The sequence below is a fragment of the Equus quagga genome, unplaced genomic scaffold, assembly GCF_021613505.1.
Source record: "Equus quagga isolate Etosha38 unplaced genomic scaffold, UCLA_HA_Equagga_1.0 154_RagTag, whole genome shotgun sequence".
Classification (NCBI taxonomy): Eukaryota; Metazoa; Chordata; class Mammalia; order Perissodactyla; family Equidae; genus Equus; species Equus quagga.
Genome location: NW_025796937.1, coordinates 128898 through 147487, shown reverse-complemented (window position 1 = coordinate 147487; position 18590 = coordinate 128898). Strand labels below are relative to the sequence as shown.

The 18590-nt window shown below is 36.1% G+C and overlaps 1 protein-coding gene across 2 annotated transcripts in view; it reads right to left on the bottom strand.

Moving 5' to 3' along the window:
- Window positions 1-18590, bottom strand: part of LOC124233147 (ubiquitin-conjugating enzyme E2 Q2) — a 62354-nt gene that overhangs the window by 9101 nt on the left and 34663 nt on the right. For both annotated transcript variants that reach the window (XM_046650289.1, XM_046650288.1), the window contains 3 exons: window positions 13357-13415; window positions 2883-2931; window positions 2325-2420 (listed from right to left, as the gene is read on the bottom strand). In XM_046650289.1, coding sequence (XP_046506245.1) covers window positions 2325-2420; window positions 2883-2931; window positions 13357-13415 — 204 coding nt within the window. The remainder of the gene's footprint in view (window positions 1-2324; window positions 2421-2882; window positions 2932-13356; window positions 13416-18590) is intronic.

Sequence of the window (18590 nt, the reverse complement as noted above, 5' to 3'; positions counted from 1 at the left end):
AGCACATCTATATCATAATATATCCTTCTCTCTCTCTCTCACACAAATGGTAGCATGTCTTTAACACAATTTAGCACCTTACTTTTTTGATAGCAGTATTTTTAAAGTTAAAATTCAGATTATTTCCTGCTGAGTTTAGAAGCCTGGAAGGTAAAACTCATATCATGCAAAGTTTCCACATTCTTAACTAACAAATATTTCTTAAAAAGAAGGAAAAAAATGAAGAGTAAGGTTTCATCATAGTAATTCGCTCAAAAAATTCACCTTCTAAGACATACTTTAATGTGCAAACATATTTAGCTGCCTGACCTAGCATTCTATGTAAAATGGTTATATTTACTTGCTAAGAAAACTAGAAATCATGGAAACGTAGAGGTTTAAAGCAATTACATTGACACTGATTGATTCCAAGAGGACTATGGCACTGAACAAAGATAGAGTATTGGTAATTATACAATTTTAAAACCAGAAGAAACTTAAAATATCCAGACCAATTGTATTTCAGGTAAAGATATAGAAGCCCAGGGAGGTAAGTTTACAGTGAGTCATTGGTAAAATGTTCTTTCAGTCACTCAGAAAGGTCACTGTTCTAAGCTTTTTATATTTTCTCTTCCTCTTCTTTTTTTTGCTTTGGTGAGGAAGACTGGCCCTGAGCTAACATCTGTTGCCAATCCTCCTCTTCCTGCCTGACGAAGACCATCACTGAACCAACATCTGTGCCAATCCTCCTCCACTCTGCATGTGGGATACCACCACAGCACGGCTCAACAAGCGGTAGGCAGGTCCACACCCGGGATATGAACTGACAAACCCTGGGATGCTGAAACGGAGTGCATGAAGCCAACCCCTACACCACCAGGCCGGCCCCTGTATTTTCTCTTTTAAAGAGAAAAACACGCCAATTTTTTTTTAAACGATGAAATTTAACATTAAGTTCTACACATAAATAAATGCCAATAAGAAAATTTAAAAGACTAGAAGTACACCAAAATGTTAATAGTATTTCTAGATAGTCAAATCACAGATGACTTTTTAGTTTTTTGTATTTTTTTCTACTTTAGAAACTGTACAATGAACATAAATTTTCTCATTACAAAAATTAAATTTTGATCTTCTAGTACATACTCATTCGATTGTCACATTTAAAACACGTAAAATATACATACTAAAGAAATGCTAGTTAAATGTAGTTAAGCAATTCACTAATGTTCAATAATTAACTTCTTGATTTTATACAAAATGGTATTTTGTTCCAGTGTAAAGAAATAGCTGTTAAAAGAGCTGAAAGTAGGGCTGGCCCCGTGGCTGAGTGGTTAAGTTCGCGCGCTCCGCTGCAGGCGGCCCAGTGTTTCGTTGGTTCGAATCCTGGGCGCGGACATGGCACTGCTCGTCAGACCACGCTGAGGCAGCGTCCCACATGCCACAACTAGAAGAACCCACAACGAAGAATACACAACTATGTACTGGGGGGCTTTGGGGAGAAAAAGGAAAAAATAAAAAAAATCTTTAAAAAAAAAAAAAAAGAGCTGAAAGTAAAAATGAGTTATTTTATAGTATTCTCCCAAATAAATGACTTTTTTAAACAGCCTTTTCAACTTTTTGCTTCCTCTGTCAGATAAGATTCTAGTGGACTCATGATTTGATGTACAATATGGTTATAAAACATATTTAGATTTAATACTATTTGGATAGGCATTTAACACAAAATTCACACAGAACTTTAGGAACATCCCAATGTTTTTAAATGTTAGGTCAGGATGATTTCCATCACAAAAATACTGTTCCAAAGCATACTAACTTCAGAGTATATCCTCAGTCTGCTTAAGTTTTTATAGATAAATACAATTAGACATGGAAAGATGTTTCTGGTGTAGTAAGTGAATAAAAAACAGAACTCATTGGTTAAGAGCAAAGACTTAATCCAGACTCTCTGGTTCCAGTCCTTGCTCTGCCACCTGTGACCCAGACGAGTCACTACTTAGGCTCTGTGTGCTTCAGTTTCCTCACCTACAAAACGAGGACAATAATAGTACCCACTTTTAGGTTATTAAGAGGATTGAAAGAGTTAATACAAGTAAAAAGATTAAATAGATTAGAGCGTAGCACATAAATGCTCACTGGGAACTAACTATTATAACATGATCTTAGTTTTGGAAAATTTCAAAGTACATATAATTTTTTACTTATTAGTATATACATACCAATAATAAATTTTAAATTATAGATACGTTTATCTATAGTAAAAATAACACAGACAGGAAGAAGCCTCATAAGATAACAGGAAATATATCTCATAGTTTATGTGACATTCTTAATAAAAGTACCTTATTTGCTCCAAACTGCACTCTGGCTTTGCCTTTGACTAAAGTGGCATTGATCTGCATGATGACCGATTCTATTGAGTAGGCACTGCTCCAGCCCTACAGGAAGAAGAAAACACTTCTCTAAAACACATGGTGTTCCTGATTTCCACTTAGGAAAGCTTAACAAAATGGCATATAACAACTCAACAATAGCAAATTAATGTTATGAAGTTTGTAGTTAAGAAGTAAAAGTAAAGTTTGATCATTTCCAAAACCTCGCAAAAAAACAAAACAAGCTTATGTTCTAAGTGCCAGACATGAGCAAATTACAACCTTAAATAAACATCACTCTTACTGCCTATCCTAGCATAGATTAAGCACCAAGTACAATCTCATTTTACTGGTTTACCTTAAATATTAGCTTTTTCATTATTAAAAGTAGGTGCTATTTTTAAAAAAACCAAAATTTTTTTAAAGTATGTGCTATTATAACAGAGCTTTTCCACTCAGAATCTAACTTACATAATCGAAAGGCTCTATGGAGGTTGAAAAATAAGAGTATCATAAGAAAACAGTCACCTGTTTTGTGAGAAGTTCCATACATAATGCTCCACCACCCAACACATACCTTCAAAAGAAAAAAAGGAATCATAAATTTCTCTAGATCTCAGTATTCCTTCTTAATTTTTAAAGTACTATTACTAAGAAAGTATACGTACAAGATTAGAAGATAACATGCAAAAATGAAAACAGTTGTTAGGATTACAGGAGTAAGGGTAATTAAAAAATTCTAATGTCATCGCTCTAACACAATCTTAAATTTTTTTAAATAATGCTTCTCAGTAAGAGAATACTTGAAGACTCTTAAGATATCAGAAACTAAGAACTTAGCCCTAAATATTCTAGAGAATAGGGGCAGGAGAATCAATGCTTCCTCAAATGGCATTCAAGTGTTCTGTTCATCTGAAAATTTTTCTACTATCATGTTATACTGCCAAGAGTTTTTCCTCTGACAGTGGCAATGACTTTGCCCTATCTATAATAATGAACACCTGCATTTATGGTTTAAATTGTTTTTATTCATTCTGTTATGAGGATCAAATGGTTCTAACCATGGAGTCCCTCTCTGGGACTCCTCAATTTCTCTTTCTAGTTCTGAGGACTCTTCTATGAACCAAAGACAACTTCTGGGGATTTCCCAGATCTCCGTTAGGAAATCATTACGTAGATTAAGATTCTTCAGCCTTTTAACATTTTCTCAAAATAATGTCATTCCTCATTTAATGTTATTTTAAACTTCAAAATACATTAAATATCATGCCTAAAAACAAAAATCAATTGAACATAATGACAGAAAAAAAACATGGTAATCTTGAAAATACATAAACTAACACAACTGAGTAGGTCTATGTGAAAACTGAGTCCACCACAAATTTTTTTGTCCTCTGGGACTTTGCCCATGCTGTTCCCTTGCCTGAGATTCCTTCTGCTGCCTACTCTTCCAAATGCCATAATTCCCCCCTGTAAAACTTGCCAAGACCATTCAGGCCTACAAATTTTGCATTCTGGCTAACCAAATGCATCCTCATGTTGACTAAACCAAATTACAGAGAAGTAAAGAATCTAAAAACTTCTGTAGACCATTATCAATAATAGTTACAATGAAATCACTCAATAACAGAAATTATTCAATAACTCCCCCATCCTGGAGAATTCAAGCAACTATCTCTCTTACTCGCTTGTCCCAAACTCTGGGAACTTTCAAAGTAAAAGCGAAGGAAAGAAAGACACTCCAAAAAATTAAATTTGGATGGAGAATCACGAGACTTTTAACTTCTTCGTATATTCTCCTATGTTCCTCAAACACAGAAATCTATCTCCAATTCTCTGAATCTCCTACGGGGCTCAAAGTATATCTTGTATATAGTGAATTTTAAATTAGCACTTGCTGACGTAACAGAATTAGAAAATCCAATTCTGAATTTGGATTTTGGTTTCTCCACAACTGCTCAAAATCTAGTAATCTGTTAATGAATTAACACCAATCTTGGTCCTTACACTTAGAAATGCTAAAGGCAGACAAGGACTTATTTTAGGAAAAGGAGGTACTAGACAACACTGAGTTACCAATTATCCAATCACTACCTTTTCTGTTAGCACCCCATTCTTTATTTTGGGGGTAAAGAGTCTTGTCACGTGGTAAGAAGGGAAGTTGTTGTACTTGCAGGTCAAAAGAAAGTATATTTTCTACAAACACATAATAGCTACTCAAATGTTTGTTGGATGTCTAAACACAAGACAGAAGCAGTTCTAGCATCTACACAAGAAGTGAGATAAAGTAAACTTTTCCTTAACATACACTATCAGCAGCATTTACATCTGAAAGAAATGATCGATTCTACTTCTGTATTGAATTATATTCATTTTATCAATATGTTCCACACCCTTATTGCTCTTTGCCTCCAAATAAAGAGTTCTGCTAAATATTGAGACAATGAAAGGGCACTAGAAAATAAGAAAAAAAGAAATTCATCTAAGGTCATCTAAGGATAATCCACCACATACACAGGCATAGTAATATTGTCAACTTAAAAAAACTTCAGTTGCTTACGTTGTATGGCAAACACTATCCTAAGCTCAGCCACTTCAGGCATTGAATTTATAATTTTTGTTTTACTAGGAGGTTCTTGCAAGAATGTTTGCTAGCTAACCTCCCCACCCACGAGCTACGATGATCACTTAATTGCTTTAATGAGGGGACAACAGAAACCATTAATCAGGACTAGAGTGTTAATACACATAATTCTTAAATGATAAAAAAAAGAGAGATGAGAAATAGAAAGTTCTAATATTATAGTCAAATCCTTGACAATAATGACATAAAAAAAAAAGGAAGGCTTATCAGCGCATATTAAACAGTCACCATTGTTCCCTTTCTTGAGGGAAGGAAAGGGCCATAGGTTCTAAGAACTGAGCCCTAAGAGACGGATAAAAGAAAATGCTGGCACTTAAAACCATAATGTCCCCCTAATACAGACAGAAACAACCTGTGGTCATCTAGAAGTAGAAGTATTCTCTTTATGGATGACTGGGGTACACAAAATACTTCACATTACATCAACCAATAAAGTATCTTCAGTTGCCTACAAATAGCTCACTCACCAAAAGTAATCTTTATGATTCTCTCAAGTTACTGCACTATACCCTGGACTAGGCAAGAAAGATGGCCACGTATCGGTGGCTCAATAAAATAGCTTATAAAAACACCAGTGGGTTGGGAATTATAAATTACCCTAACTTGCCTACATCTTACTAACTTACTATATTTCCCTATCTCACTCATTCATTCACAAATATTTACTGCATATATATTATATATGCCAGGCACTGAGTACGCAGTGGAAAAAACTGACATGACCCTACCTTCATGATGTTTACAATCTATTAAGGATTATAGATGTTACACAAATAAACAGTAAAGTGGGAGAAGGTGACCCAAAGTTCTACGAGAAGGAATAAAGAGGGGGATCATCACAAACAGCATCTCTAAGAGTGACACACAAGCTGAGACTTGCAGGAGTTAAAGTGTAAGTGGGAATAACATTCCAGGCAGAGGAAATGTATAAGGAAGGCATGAGGAAAGGAAAAGTTTGCTGGCTACTGGGGGCTGAAAGACAACCAGCGGGGCACCAGCTTAGAGAGGCAGAGTGTAGTAAAGAGGATTAGAAAGGAAGGCAAGGGAAAGATCACAGAAGGCTTCTGGAATATGCTAACAATATCAATCTAGAAGAGTTTAAGCAGGGGAGTGATATAATCTGATACAAACTTGTAAAAGATCACTCTAAAAGCTTACATGAGTGAGGAAACAGAAGCAAGAGTCCATCAGAATTCCTCTAAAGTGGTCCACATGAGAACTGACGGCAGTACCAAGAGAAACAGAAACAAGTAACTGGATCTGAGAACTCTTTAAGAGGGAAGAGAATTACAGTACTGGATGTGGGAAATGTGGGAAAGGTGATGTAAAGAACGACTCCTAGCTTCATTAATTGAGATGGGGGAGATTGGGGAAGAGAGACTGGAAAGAAGATGAGTTCAAGTTTTCGTCCCGTAGAGTGTGAGCTGCCTGTGTAAGAGGCACTGAACTAGAGGTGTCAAGAAGGTAGTTGGATATTGGGAGCAGAAAAGAAATACAGAAATGTGAGGTACAAACCTACAAGTCACTGACACATAGAGGTATTTTAAAGGCCATGGGAGCCTTTTCAACAAAGAGTGCTAGAGCAATTGTATGTTAGGCAAAAATCTATGACCTAAACCTCACACCTTATACAAAAATAACTCGAAATGATTCACAGAGTTATCTGTAAAATGTAAAACTATAAAACTTTGAGGAAAAAAAGTAGGAGAATCTTAGTGATCTAGCTCTAGGCAGAGAGTTCTTAGATTTGACATCAAAAGATAATCCATAAAATGAAACACATCTATAAATTAGACTTCATCAAAACTAAAAACTTTTGCTCTACAAAAGATTCTGTTAAGATGATAAAATGAAGCTACATACTGGGAGAAATTTAAAACTGCACATCTAACAAGGGATCACTATGTAGAACATATTACAAAACTTTCAAAATTCAACAATAACAAACAATTAGAAAATGACAAACAAATATTTAAGGGAAAGTATATAAAGTTACCAAATAGGCACATGAAAGATATTCAACATTAGGAAATATACATTAGGGAAACGCAAGTTAAAACCACAACGATATATCATTACACAGCTATCTGAACAGCTAAAATAAAAACAAGTGGCAACAGAAAATGCTGGCAATGATGTGGAGAAATTGGATCACTTACACATTCCTGGTAGGAATGTACACTGGTACATTCTTTGTTTTCTTTGTCCATGTGTTTGTTCATATTCCACACATGAGTGAAATCATCTGATGTTTGTCTTTCTCAGTCTGGCTTATTTCACTAAATATATTCCCTCCAGGTCCATCCATGTTGTTGCAAATGGGATGATTTTGTCTTTTTTTATGGCTGAGTAGTATTCCATTGTATACATATACCATATCTTCTTTATCCAATCATCAGTCAATGGGCACTTGGATTGTTTCCATGTCTTGGCTATTGTGAATAGTGCTGCAACGAACATAGGGATACATATGTTACTTTGGATTGTTGATTTCAAACTGTTTGGGTAGATACCCAGTAGTGGGATAGCTAGGTCATAAGGTAAGTTCTATTTTTAGTTTTTTGAGGAATCTCAATCCTGTTTTCCATAGTGGCTGCGCCAGTTTGCATTCCCACCAGCAGTGTATGAGGGTTCCCTTTTCTCTGCACCCTTTCCAACATCTATTTTTAGTTTTAGTGATTATAGCCATTTTAATGGGTGTTAGGTGGTATCTTAGTGTAGTTTTGATTTGCACTTCCCTGATGATTAGTGACGTTGAACGTCTTTTCATGTGTTTAATGGCCGTCTATCTTCTTTAGAAAAACATCTGTTCATATCCTCTGTCCATTTTTTGATTGGGCTGTTTGTTTTTTTTGTTGTTCAGTTGTGTGAGTTCCTTATATAGTACAGAGATTAACCCTTGTTGAATATATGATTTGCAGGTATTTTCTCCCTCTTGGTGGGTTGTCTTTTGGTTTTGATCCTAGTTTCTTTTGCCTTGCAGAAGCTCTTTAGTTTGATCAAGTCCCACTTGTTTATTTTTTCTTTTGTTCCCCTTGTCTGAGAAAACATGGTATTCAAAAAGATCCTTTTAAGTTCGATGTCAAAGAGTGTACTACCTATATTTTCTTCCAGGAGTTTTATGGTTTCAGGACTTACCTTCAAGTGTTTGATCCATTTTGACTTTATTTTTGTGTATTGCATGAGATAATGGTCTACTTTCATTCTTTTGCAAGTGGTTATCCAGATTTCCCAACACCAATTATTGAAGAGACTATCTTTTCTCCATAGTATGTTCTTGGCACCTTTGTCGAAGATTAGCTGTCCTTAGATGTGCAGTTTTATTTCTGGGCTTTTAGTTCTGTTCCATTGATCTGTGTGCCTGTTTTTGTACCAGTAGCATGCTGTTTTGATCACTATGGCTTTCTGGTACATTTCGAAGTCAGGAATTGTGATGCCTCCAGCTTTGTTCTTTTTTCTCAGCATTGCTTTAGCAATTCGGGGTCTTTGGTTGCCCCATATCAATTTTAGTATTCTTTGTTCTATTTCCGTGAAGAATGTCATTGGGATTCTGATTGGGATTGCATTGAATCTGTAGATTGCTTTGGGTAGTACAAACTTTTTAACTATGTTTATTCTTCCAATCCATGTGCATGGACTCTCTTTCTGTCTCTTTATGTCATCATCTATTTCTTTCAAGAACATCTTATACTTTTCATTCTATAAGTCTTCACTTCCTTGGTTAAATTTATTCCTAGATATTTTATTCTTTTTGTGGTGATTGTAAATAGAATTGTATTCTTGAGGTCTCTTTCTGTTAGTTTGTTATTAGAGTATAGAAGTGCAACTGATTTTTGTAAACTGATTTTGTACCCTGCAACTTTACTGTATTTGTTCATTATTTCTAGTAGTTTTCCGATGGATTCTTTAGGGTTTTCTATATATAAGATCATGTCGTCTGCAAACAGCAAGAGTTTCACTTCTTCACTCCCTATTTGGATTCCTTTTATTCCTTTCTCTTGCCTAATTGCTCTGGCCAAAACCTCCAGTACTATGTTGAATAAGAGTGGTGATAGCAGGCATCCTTGTCTTGTTCCTGTTCTGAGAGGGATGGCATTCAGTTTTTCCCCATTGAGTATGATGTTAGCTGTGGGTTTGTCATATACGGCCTTTATTATGTTGAGGTAATTCCCTTCTATCCCCGGTTAGTTAAGAGTTTTTATCATAAATGGATGTTGGATCTTGTCAAATGCTTTCTCTGCACCTATTGAGATGATCCTGTGGTTTATTCCTCATTTGTTAATGTGGTATATCAAATTGATTGATTTACAGATGTTGAACCATCCCTGCGTCCCTGGTGTAAATCCCACTTGATCATGATGTATGATCTTTTGGATGTATTGCTGTATTCGGGTTGCCAATATTTTGTTGAGGATTTTTGCATCTATGTTCATCAGCGATATTGGCCTGTAGTTTTCCTTTTTTGTGCTGTCCTTCTCAGGCTTTGGTATCAGAGTGATGTTGGCCTCACAGAATGTGTTAAGAAGCATTCTGTCTTCCCTAATTTTTTGGAATAGCTTGAGAATGATAGGTATTAAATCCTCTTTCAAAGTTTGGTAGAATTTACCAGGGAAGCTGTCTGGTCCTAGACTTTTATATTTTGGGATGTTTTTGATTACTGTTTCAATCTCTTTACTTGTGATTGGTCTATTCAGATTATTTATTTCTTTTTTTTGTTGTTAAACCACTCTTTTTTTTTTAAAAAAAATAAAAGATTGGCACTAGAGCTCACAACTGTTGCGAGTCTTCTTTTTTTTTTCCTTCTGTTTTTTCTCCCCAAATCCCCCCAGTACATAGTTGTATATTTTAGTTGTGAGTCCTTCTAGTTGTGGTATCTATTTCTTGTTGCTTCGGCTTTGGGAGGTTGTAAGAGTCTAAGAATTTATCCATTTCCTCTAGATTGTCCATTTTGTTGACATACAGCTTTTCATAGTATTGTCTTATAATCCTGTGTATTTCTATGGTATCCATTGTTATTTCTCCTCTTTCATTTCTAATTTTATTTATCTGAGCTTTCTCTCCTTTTTTTCTTTGTAAGTCTAGCCAGGGGTTTGTCAATTTCATTTATCTTCTCAAAGAGCCAGCTCTTTGTTTCATTGATCCTTTCTACTGCCTTTTTTGTTTCAATAGCATTTATTTCTGCTCTGATTCTTATTATTTCTCTCCTATGTAACCTTTTTTTTGAAATGACAAAATATTAGAAATGCAGAATGTATTAGTGATTGCCAGGAATTAGAGGAAGAGCAGGCATTAGAGGGAGATGGGTGTGGTTTAAAAGGGCAACAAGAGGAATTCTTGTGGTGTTGGAACTGTTCAGTATCTTGACTGTGGTAGTGGATACACAAACCCACACAGTTGATCAAGTTTTACAGAACTTAATACACAAATGAGTTATAAGTAAAACCAGGCAAATCTGAGTAAGCCCTATGAATTATATCACTCTCTCATTGTGATATTACATTATAGTTTTGCAAAATGTTATCACTGGGAAAATTGGGCAAAGTATACAAGGGATCTCTATTACTTCTTACAACTGCATGTGAATGTACAATTATCTCAATAAAAATTTCAGTTGAAAAAAGGATCCACAAGGGGCTGGCCCGGTGGCACAGCGGTTAAATGTACACGTTCTGCTTCGGTGGCCCGGGGTTCACTGGTTTGGATCCTGGGTGCAGACATGGCACCACCTGGCAAGCCATGCTGTGGTAGGCATCCCACATACAAAGTAGAGGAAGATAGGCATGGATGTTAGTTCAGGGCCAGTCTTTCTGAGCAAAAAGAGGAGGCTTGGCAGCAGGTGTTAGCTCAGGGCTAATCTTCCTCAAAAAAAAAAAGGGTCCATGAGAATGGGAGGAAAAGAGAGAAGAGAGAGGACACACTACCAAATTCTGAAGAAATCCAACATGTAGAAGTTAGGTTAAGAAGGAGTTGCCAGCAAAAGAGACTGACAAGAGGTAGTCAGAAGCCAAAGGAAAAATATTTCAATGTTGCCGAGGAATCTGATAATCAGATATGATAAAGCCTGAAGAGGGACATGGAAGTCTCTGTTGGCAACAGTAGCTTCAGAGGAATAGTAATAGCTAATGCCAGACTACGGGGGGCTAAAAAGTGAATAGGAAGCGAAAAGTGTGGTATATACACGTTGTTTGTGGGAATGTAAATGGTGCAGCCACTTTGGAAAACAGTCTTATACTTCATCAAGAAGTTTAATATAGAGGTACCAGAGAACCTAGTAATTTCGCATATAGGTATATATGAAAGAAAGATGAAGACGTGCACACAAAAATGTGTATATGAATGTTCATAGCAGCATTATTTGTAATAGCCAAAAGGTGGAAACAAGAAACATCTATAGATAAATAAAATGTAGTACATCTATACAATGGAATATTATTCAGCCATAAATGGAATGAAGTACTGATACACACTAAAACATGGATGAACCTTGAAAACATTTTGCTAAGTGAAAGAAGCCAGTCATAAAAAGCCACATTTTGCATGGTTCTATTTATATTAAATGCTCATAATAAGTAAATCCACAGAGACAGACAGGAGCTTAGTGGTTGCCAGCGGATGGAGGGGTGGAGGGGAAAATGAGAAATGACTGCTAAAGCATTATGGGGTTTCTTTTGAGGGGCTAACGAAAACGTTCTGAAACTAGACAGTGGGAATGGTTGCACAACTCTGAATATACTAAAAAACACTGAATTGTACACATTAAAAGGGTAAGTTTTATCATACGTGAATTGTATCACAATAAAGCTGTTATTTAAAAAAAAAGTTTGGTTATGACAAGAAACAGAGAAATAGGGTAGTAGCTAGAAGTAGATGTAGGATATAAAATATATGGAAGAAAAATTACTCAATAATCTGTCCAGAATCACAGAGTACTTTAGCCTGATTCTGAGACTGCAAACTCTGTGTTTTATCAGTCCTTCACATGTTTTAGTTCTTCCTAAGTCAGGCAGTAATTCCTCCCTTCTCATTTAACAGTTCATGGTCAAGACCAAGTCATTTTGATTCTGCCTCAAATTAGTGTTCACCTTTCATTCATCTTTCCATTCCCATTATTACTGTACCAATTTTGGTTATCATCACTTCACTCTAAGATAGTGGCATCAGTTCTTAACCAGCTTTGCATTCTTCTAGGCTTTGTGAATACTTGCCTTGTAGTCTCTTCCACTGTCACGTCACCAGAGTTATCTTTCTAAAACATTCTCTTTACTGTTATTTCCCTCATCCTGAATCAGTTAAAGAAAGATGAATTCAATATCTTTGGGTATTCTTATATAAATATATTCTTATATATTTATCCTGAATTTAGAAAATTTTTCCAAATGTTTTCCTTAATCATTTATAGCTTCCCCCTTCCCTTTTTTTTTTTTTTTTGGTGAGGAAGACTGTCCCTGAGCTAACATCTGTGTCCATCTTTCTCTATTTTGTACATGGGATGTCGCCACAGCATGGCTTGATGAGCAGTATATAGGTCCACGCTAGGGATCTGAACCTGCAAAGCCCAGGCCACTGAAGCGGAGCACACAAACCTAACCACTACGCCACCAGGCCAGCTCCAACTGCCCCTATTTTTTAATCTAAATGAAACTATATCAGCCATAGAGATGATCAAAGTAAGAACTGGATATTTTGAGACTTTAATCACGATAATATATATCATCTCACAAAACAGAACTGGTCAGCTGAACCTTTCAGAATTCTCAAATAAGTTTAACTGCTCCTACTTTGAGGGTCTACAGAACACTTCATAACTAACCTAGGTACAAATTCTGATCTTTTCCCCATCTGTCATATAACTTCTAATCACAAAAAAGCAATACAAACTTCAATAAAAATGCATGACAATTACCATTTGATTCTTCCAAACTGAATGAAACAACCACCTTTAGAAGGAATTCGATGGCCAGCTCTACAGGCCCATGAGATTTTCTGTAATTATTCCTAGGATCACAGGCATGTGGGAATCACTCTATAATCCTAACTTTCTCTAAATCCTCAATCACAATTTATATTTGAAAAACTTCTGATTTTTTATGGTGAAATGTACACAAATAGGGGCCATAAAAACTCTATAAACAACAATTTAATGGTTTATATCAATGGTTCTCCAATTGTGGTCCCCAGACTAGCAACATCAGCTTCATCTGAGACTGTCTTAGAAATGCAAATTCTCAGGCCCCACCCCAGACCTACTGAATCAGAAACCTTGGGGTAAAGCCTAACATTCTAGGCCACTTAGCATTTAACTAGGCCTCCAGATGATTCTGACACACACTGTCAAAGAAAATAATCACTTAAACTTACCCTCCTGAAAGAACAGGTAACACCACTCGAACAAATGGAGGATCAAATGGAAAGTTATCCTAAAAAACAAATATGTAAGATTAACTTTAAGAATATCCTTAATTACTATTTAGAAGATTTTAAAATAGTCTATTATTACCTGATGATGAGTGAGGGTCATAAAAGTAAAAATACCAAAAAAATAAAACGAAATAAAAACCAAAGCAAATAAAAATGAAGTTAGGATCAGACCCAAACAGGACAGTGTTTTGGTAAACTTATGAAATACATGAAGGGGTTCCACTTCCGATAGTATTATATAAAGGAACCATTCCAATAATGATGGACTGGATAATTTGGATCAATCCTCTGTCTAAGACCTAGAAAAGGTAGGCAAAACGTAAAAATTACAGAGCTAAGATTAGGTAGAAAAAGGAAACCCCAGAGGGCAAGGCCTTTTTTTCCCCTTGGGTTTTCTTTCAAATACAGAAGAGGAAGGTAGGAGGTTAAGAAACTAAGTAGAACGCACAGACTCACTGGGCTAGGGAGATAAAAATTGGAGCTCAGGATCCACCAAGGAGAGGCCTTTACAAGTCTCCCACACGTTAGGTTGGGACCCTGAAGGACAAACTGCAAATTGCCCTGACTGTTGGAGAATAACGTCTAGCTTTTCATCATCTCAATCCCTGACCCTGGGTTGCCAGCACCCAAGCCCCTGACAGGCACAAATGTAAATACTCTCTGAATATCATCCATGGCTTCAAATTAGCTCTCTAATTTTTCATATATTGTATCTATCACTAAAAATAGCCAGTTACAGGAGACTTAAAGACAACATGATCAGACAATAAGAAGCAAACAACAGACATAAAACCACAAGGGATCAAGGTAATAGAGTTATCAGACACAGATTTTAAAATAATTGCTAAGTGTGTAAAAGGAAAGAAAAGATGGAAAATCCTGGCAGAGAACTAAAATTATAAAAATGAACCAAACAGAAATTCTGAAACTCAGAACTACAATAAGTGAAATTAATAACTTAATGAATGAGTTTAACCACAGCAAAGACTTGGCAGGAAAAACCCCGTATTCTGGAAAGCAGGTGAGAAAACATCCAGAATGAAGCCAAGAGAGATAAAAAGGTAGAAAACTCAGAAAATACAAGACAGAAGGGAATGAATGTACTGAAAAGTCTTATCATATATGTAGAGTCCTAGAAGAAGAAAGAATATGATAGAAGTAATATTTGAAGAGATAATGTCTGAGAATTTTCCAAAACCGATTAAAGACTTCACAAGATTTATGCACTATAAATACTTCAAGAGAATCAATGAAGAATATGATAAGGAAATCATATTTCTGAGGTGTTGAAATTATTAAATTTCCAACCTAGAAATCTATACCCAATGAAAGTACTTCCCCAAAATGAAGTCAAAATAAAGATATTTTCCTATCAGCAGACATAAACTAAAGGAAATACTAAAGGCTATTATTCAGGCAGGAGAAAGATGATCCTAGACCTGGAGAATAAAGACCATGAAAAGAGCAAATATACATGTAGATCTAAATGAATATTGACAAATTATATAACAATGATGTGTAAGGTTTTAGATAAGTTTAGAACTAAAATTCATGACAATAGCACATTATTTGGCAGGGGGTACATGCTCAGTTCTAAGGTCTCTGCATTGACAAGGAAAATTAAAAATATAAATTAAATATTTATATTAGACTTTGACAAGTTAAAGATATGAATTATAATTGTAAGGTAGTAAAGAAGAGTAAAAGAATGTATAAGTAGCAACCTAATATAGCTGGGAAATTGGAGTAATAAAAAAAAATCCAAAGAAAAGAGAAAAAGGAGCATGAAGCAAGAAGGACAAAGAGAAAGCACTTATGAGATGATAGACTTAAACCCAAATATCAATACCAACATTAAAAACAAATAGACTAATTGCTCCAATTAGACAACGAAGATCATCAGCCTTGATAAAAATATATGAAGAGAAGATGCCGAGAGAAAAAAAAAAACCTCAGCTAATTCTCAGGCTCCCAAGCATAATTCTCTTTCAAATTCTCAGTCCTAGAAACAGGTTTCCAGAAGAACAAGAGCTTTTTCTCTTAATGAACTCAAGCAAAGATGTAGATGAGGTGGCCATGAATGTTAGAGGTCAGTCTCTTGGTGGCCAGGAGGCCAAGAAAGCAGCCCCTCACCTTCCTACAGCAGTGGGGTAGAGAAAAAGCGTATCGCCTCTAATGAAGATGTGTCAGGAAGTCAAAGACAAATTACCTCCAACTTCTATGTTCAAATAAAAGAGGGTAAGGAAACAACTAATGCCTTTTCAAAAAACAATTTGAGGGTAAGGGAGCTAAAAAACATTTGTCTCATCCACTTATTTCCAAGGAACACAAAAATACAGTTTTAACTGGAAGAATAAGTAGAATAATTCCAGTAACTTACTTTAACTCTCTCTCTCTACTCATCCTCAAATATGATTCTGAGGAACGTATAAACTATGAATTTAATCCTAATAGGAGAGGAAGATAAAAAGCACACAGATAATCTGACATTTCTACTACAAGGTAGAAAAAGAACTCTATCCACACAAGATATCAACTTAATGACAATTATTGTAATCTACTTCCAAATAAGTAGTTCACCTTTTATCTATAACTTAACAGATACAATGAAAGGCATAGATGCAAAGCTTGGTAAAGTACAACTTCATTTAATCTCCTATTTTTTAGATCTTTATGTGATCCCAAATGAGTGAATATACAAAACTTCCTTTTTTTCTTTTTTTAAAGATTGGCACCTGAGCTAACGTCTGTTGCCAATCTTTTTCTTTTTCTTCTTCTTCTTCTTCTTCTCCCCAAAGCCTCCCAGTATAAAACTGTATATTTAAGTTGTGAGTGCCTCTGGTTGTGCTATGTGGCATGCCGCCTCAGCATGGCCCGATGAGCAGTGAGTGCCATGTCCGCGCCCAGGATCCAAACCCATGAAACCTTGGGCCTCCGAAGCAGAGCGCACAAACCCCACCACTGAGCCACTGGGTGGCCTCACAAAACCTCCTTTAATTGATTATGTGGCAGTGAGAACTACCTTCATTTTAAGTAATTCCTCAGAGTAACTCTTCTTCACCAAAAGCCAGGGACTCTATTCCATAAACTCTGTACTATGGAACTCAGTAATCAAAATTTTACAAAAATAAAAAGGAGTTCTAGGGGGGTGGGAGGGGGTTGAGGATGACTGTTAAAATAGAAATTTGAGTTATCTTAGTATACTAACTCAGAAACTGAGTGTCTCAGAGTTTACAAGCATCTCATAAAATTACCTGATTTCCAATTCAACATCTTGGCTTCCTAAGCTATTCTTAATGATGAGGAACATTCTATTTTTGAAAGACTGTATGTCTAGATGGCTCTAAATAGTTACGAATCACTTCCTTATACCAAGGTGAAAATCGCCTCTTTATGGTTTGACTTACTAGTTCTGTCATGCCTTGTGTTCATCGAAAACAAAATCAAACTAATGCTTCCACATACACAGCCCTTCAAACAGTTGAAGACAAGCTATCATGAACTCCCATGTTCTCCTCTCCAAATCCACAATTTAACCAGCTACCTTAGGACATGGAATGGAATCTCATTCTAATCCTTGCTGCTATTCTCTAAATGAACCCAAATTTGTCTCGACAAACCCTTCTTAAAGTACTACGTCAGAATTCAACTCAGTAATTCAGATGTGGCCTGAAAAGCCAGAACGCCACTTTCTTAAAAGCAGAGCATAACAGATTCACCAAGTTGCTGACAAATCTAATAGGTTCCATTCCCTCCTATCCCCATCCCTGTCCCCATACTCGTGTGTTATATCTCAAGTTCCATTTTCTTATTATTCATGACTCTCAAGTTGTCACTATGGACATCTAAGGCCATAAACACTGTTCATGCTCCTTCCTGTGAATCCTGAGTCATACCTGCTACCCTCCAAAGTCTGAATCCTGATACTAATAACTTGGCAATTCAGTTTAAGATGTTTTTCACAAGGTCAGTTAGCTTAGGGCAATCACATTCTTCCTAGGTCTCTTAAGAAATACTCCAGCCCTACTAAAGGCCCTTCTTTCTGTGTTTGGTCCAGAAACAGAAATCCAACAGAATTTCAGCCATCTACCTCCCAGATCGTCCCCTCCCTGAAGTTCTAGCTAGAGCAGGAAAATTTAATGGAAACACTATCTGCAGCCTCAAGTCCTTCAGTTTCCTGGTCAAGATTTCATATTCCCTCAGAGATACCTCCTAAGGAAGAAGTGAGGGGTGAGAGGCCCACAGGGGGCTTCAAAGGTACTGATAAGGCTCTATTTCTTAAGCTTGGTCACATGGGCATATGATTTAATATGATTGTTTAGATTTTTCAGGCTAAAAATATTTTGCATTACATATTTTTCTAAAAAGACATCTTCCTGGTTTATTTTTTCTTTTCACCATATGAATCAGTAAAAATGTAGTCATTAGCAACTTCAGTAAATATATACCAGATTCATTCTCTAGGAAGACAACCCAGTTGACAACCACAACAGTTTCTACAATAAGAAAACTTAGGGAAAATACTGACACTTGACATTTGGGCTATTTGAAGAAAGTTCAATCATAAATGAAGATTTATCCCCAAACAAGAATAAACACACACCAAAGCTAAGTAAGAAGCTTTCAGAAAATTACTCTTTCTCAAGTATAAAGGAAGTAGTCGTTCAAATCTTTGCTTCCTTCAAAACACCTCATATCCATCCACTCTCAGGTACTGCTACTACCACCAACCTTCATTACCCCTTGCCTAGATTAAAATCAAAGCCCCCAATTAGTCTCTCAGAAATCTACTCTATCCTATCCAAACCCTACTCTGATGCTGAAAGCATAATCATTGTTTCAAAAAAATAAAATGAAAAGCCTAACAGACCAATCACGCCCCTGCCTCCAAACCTCTACTGGTCCTTTACTACATAGAGGTGAGACACCAAACTCTTTATCGTGATCCCTAGAGCCCTATGGCCTTCAGCACAGATTTCTCCCCAGAAAACTATGGGTTCTTGAAGAACAGGGACTATGTTTTAGATGCCTCCACATTCTCAAGCCTTCCATAGCACCTAATGCATTGAAGTCTACCTAACTGAAATGGAAAAATAAATGTATCTGTAAGACAACTGTTGCATAAGTTTTTCTTCTCAATTTAAAAGAACAGGTCAAAAAGATGCTCCATATAA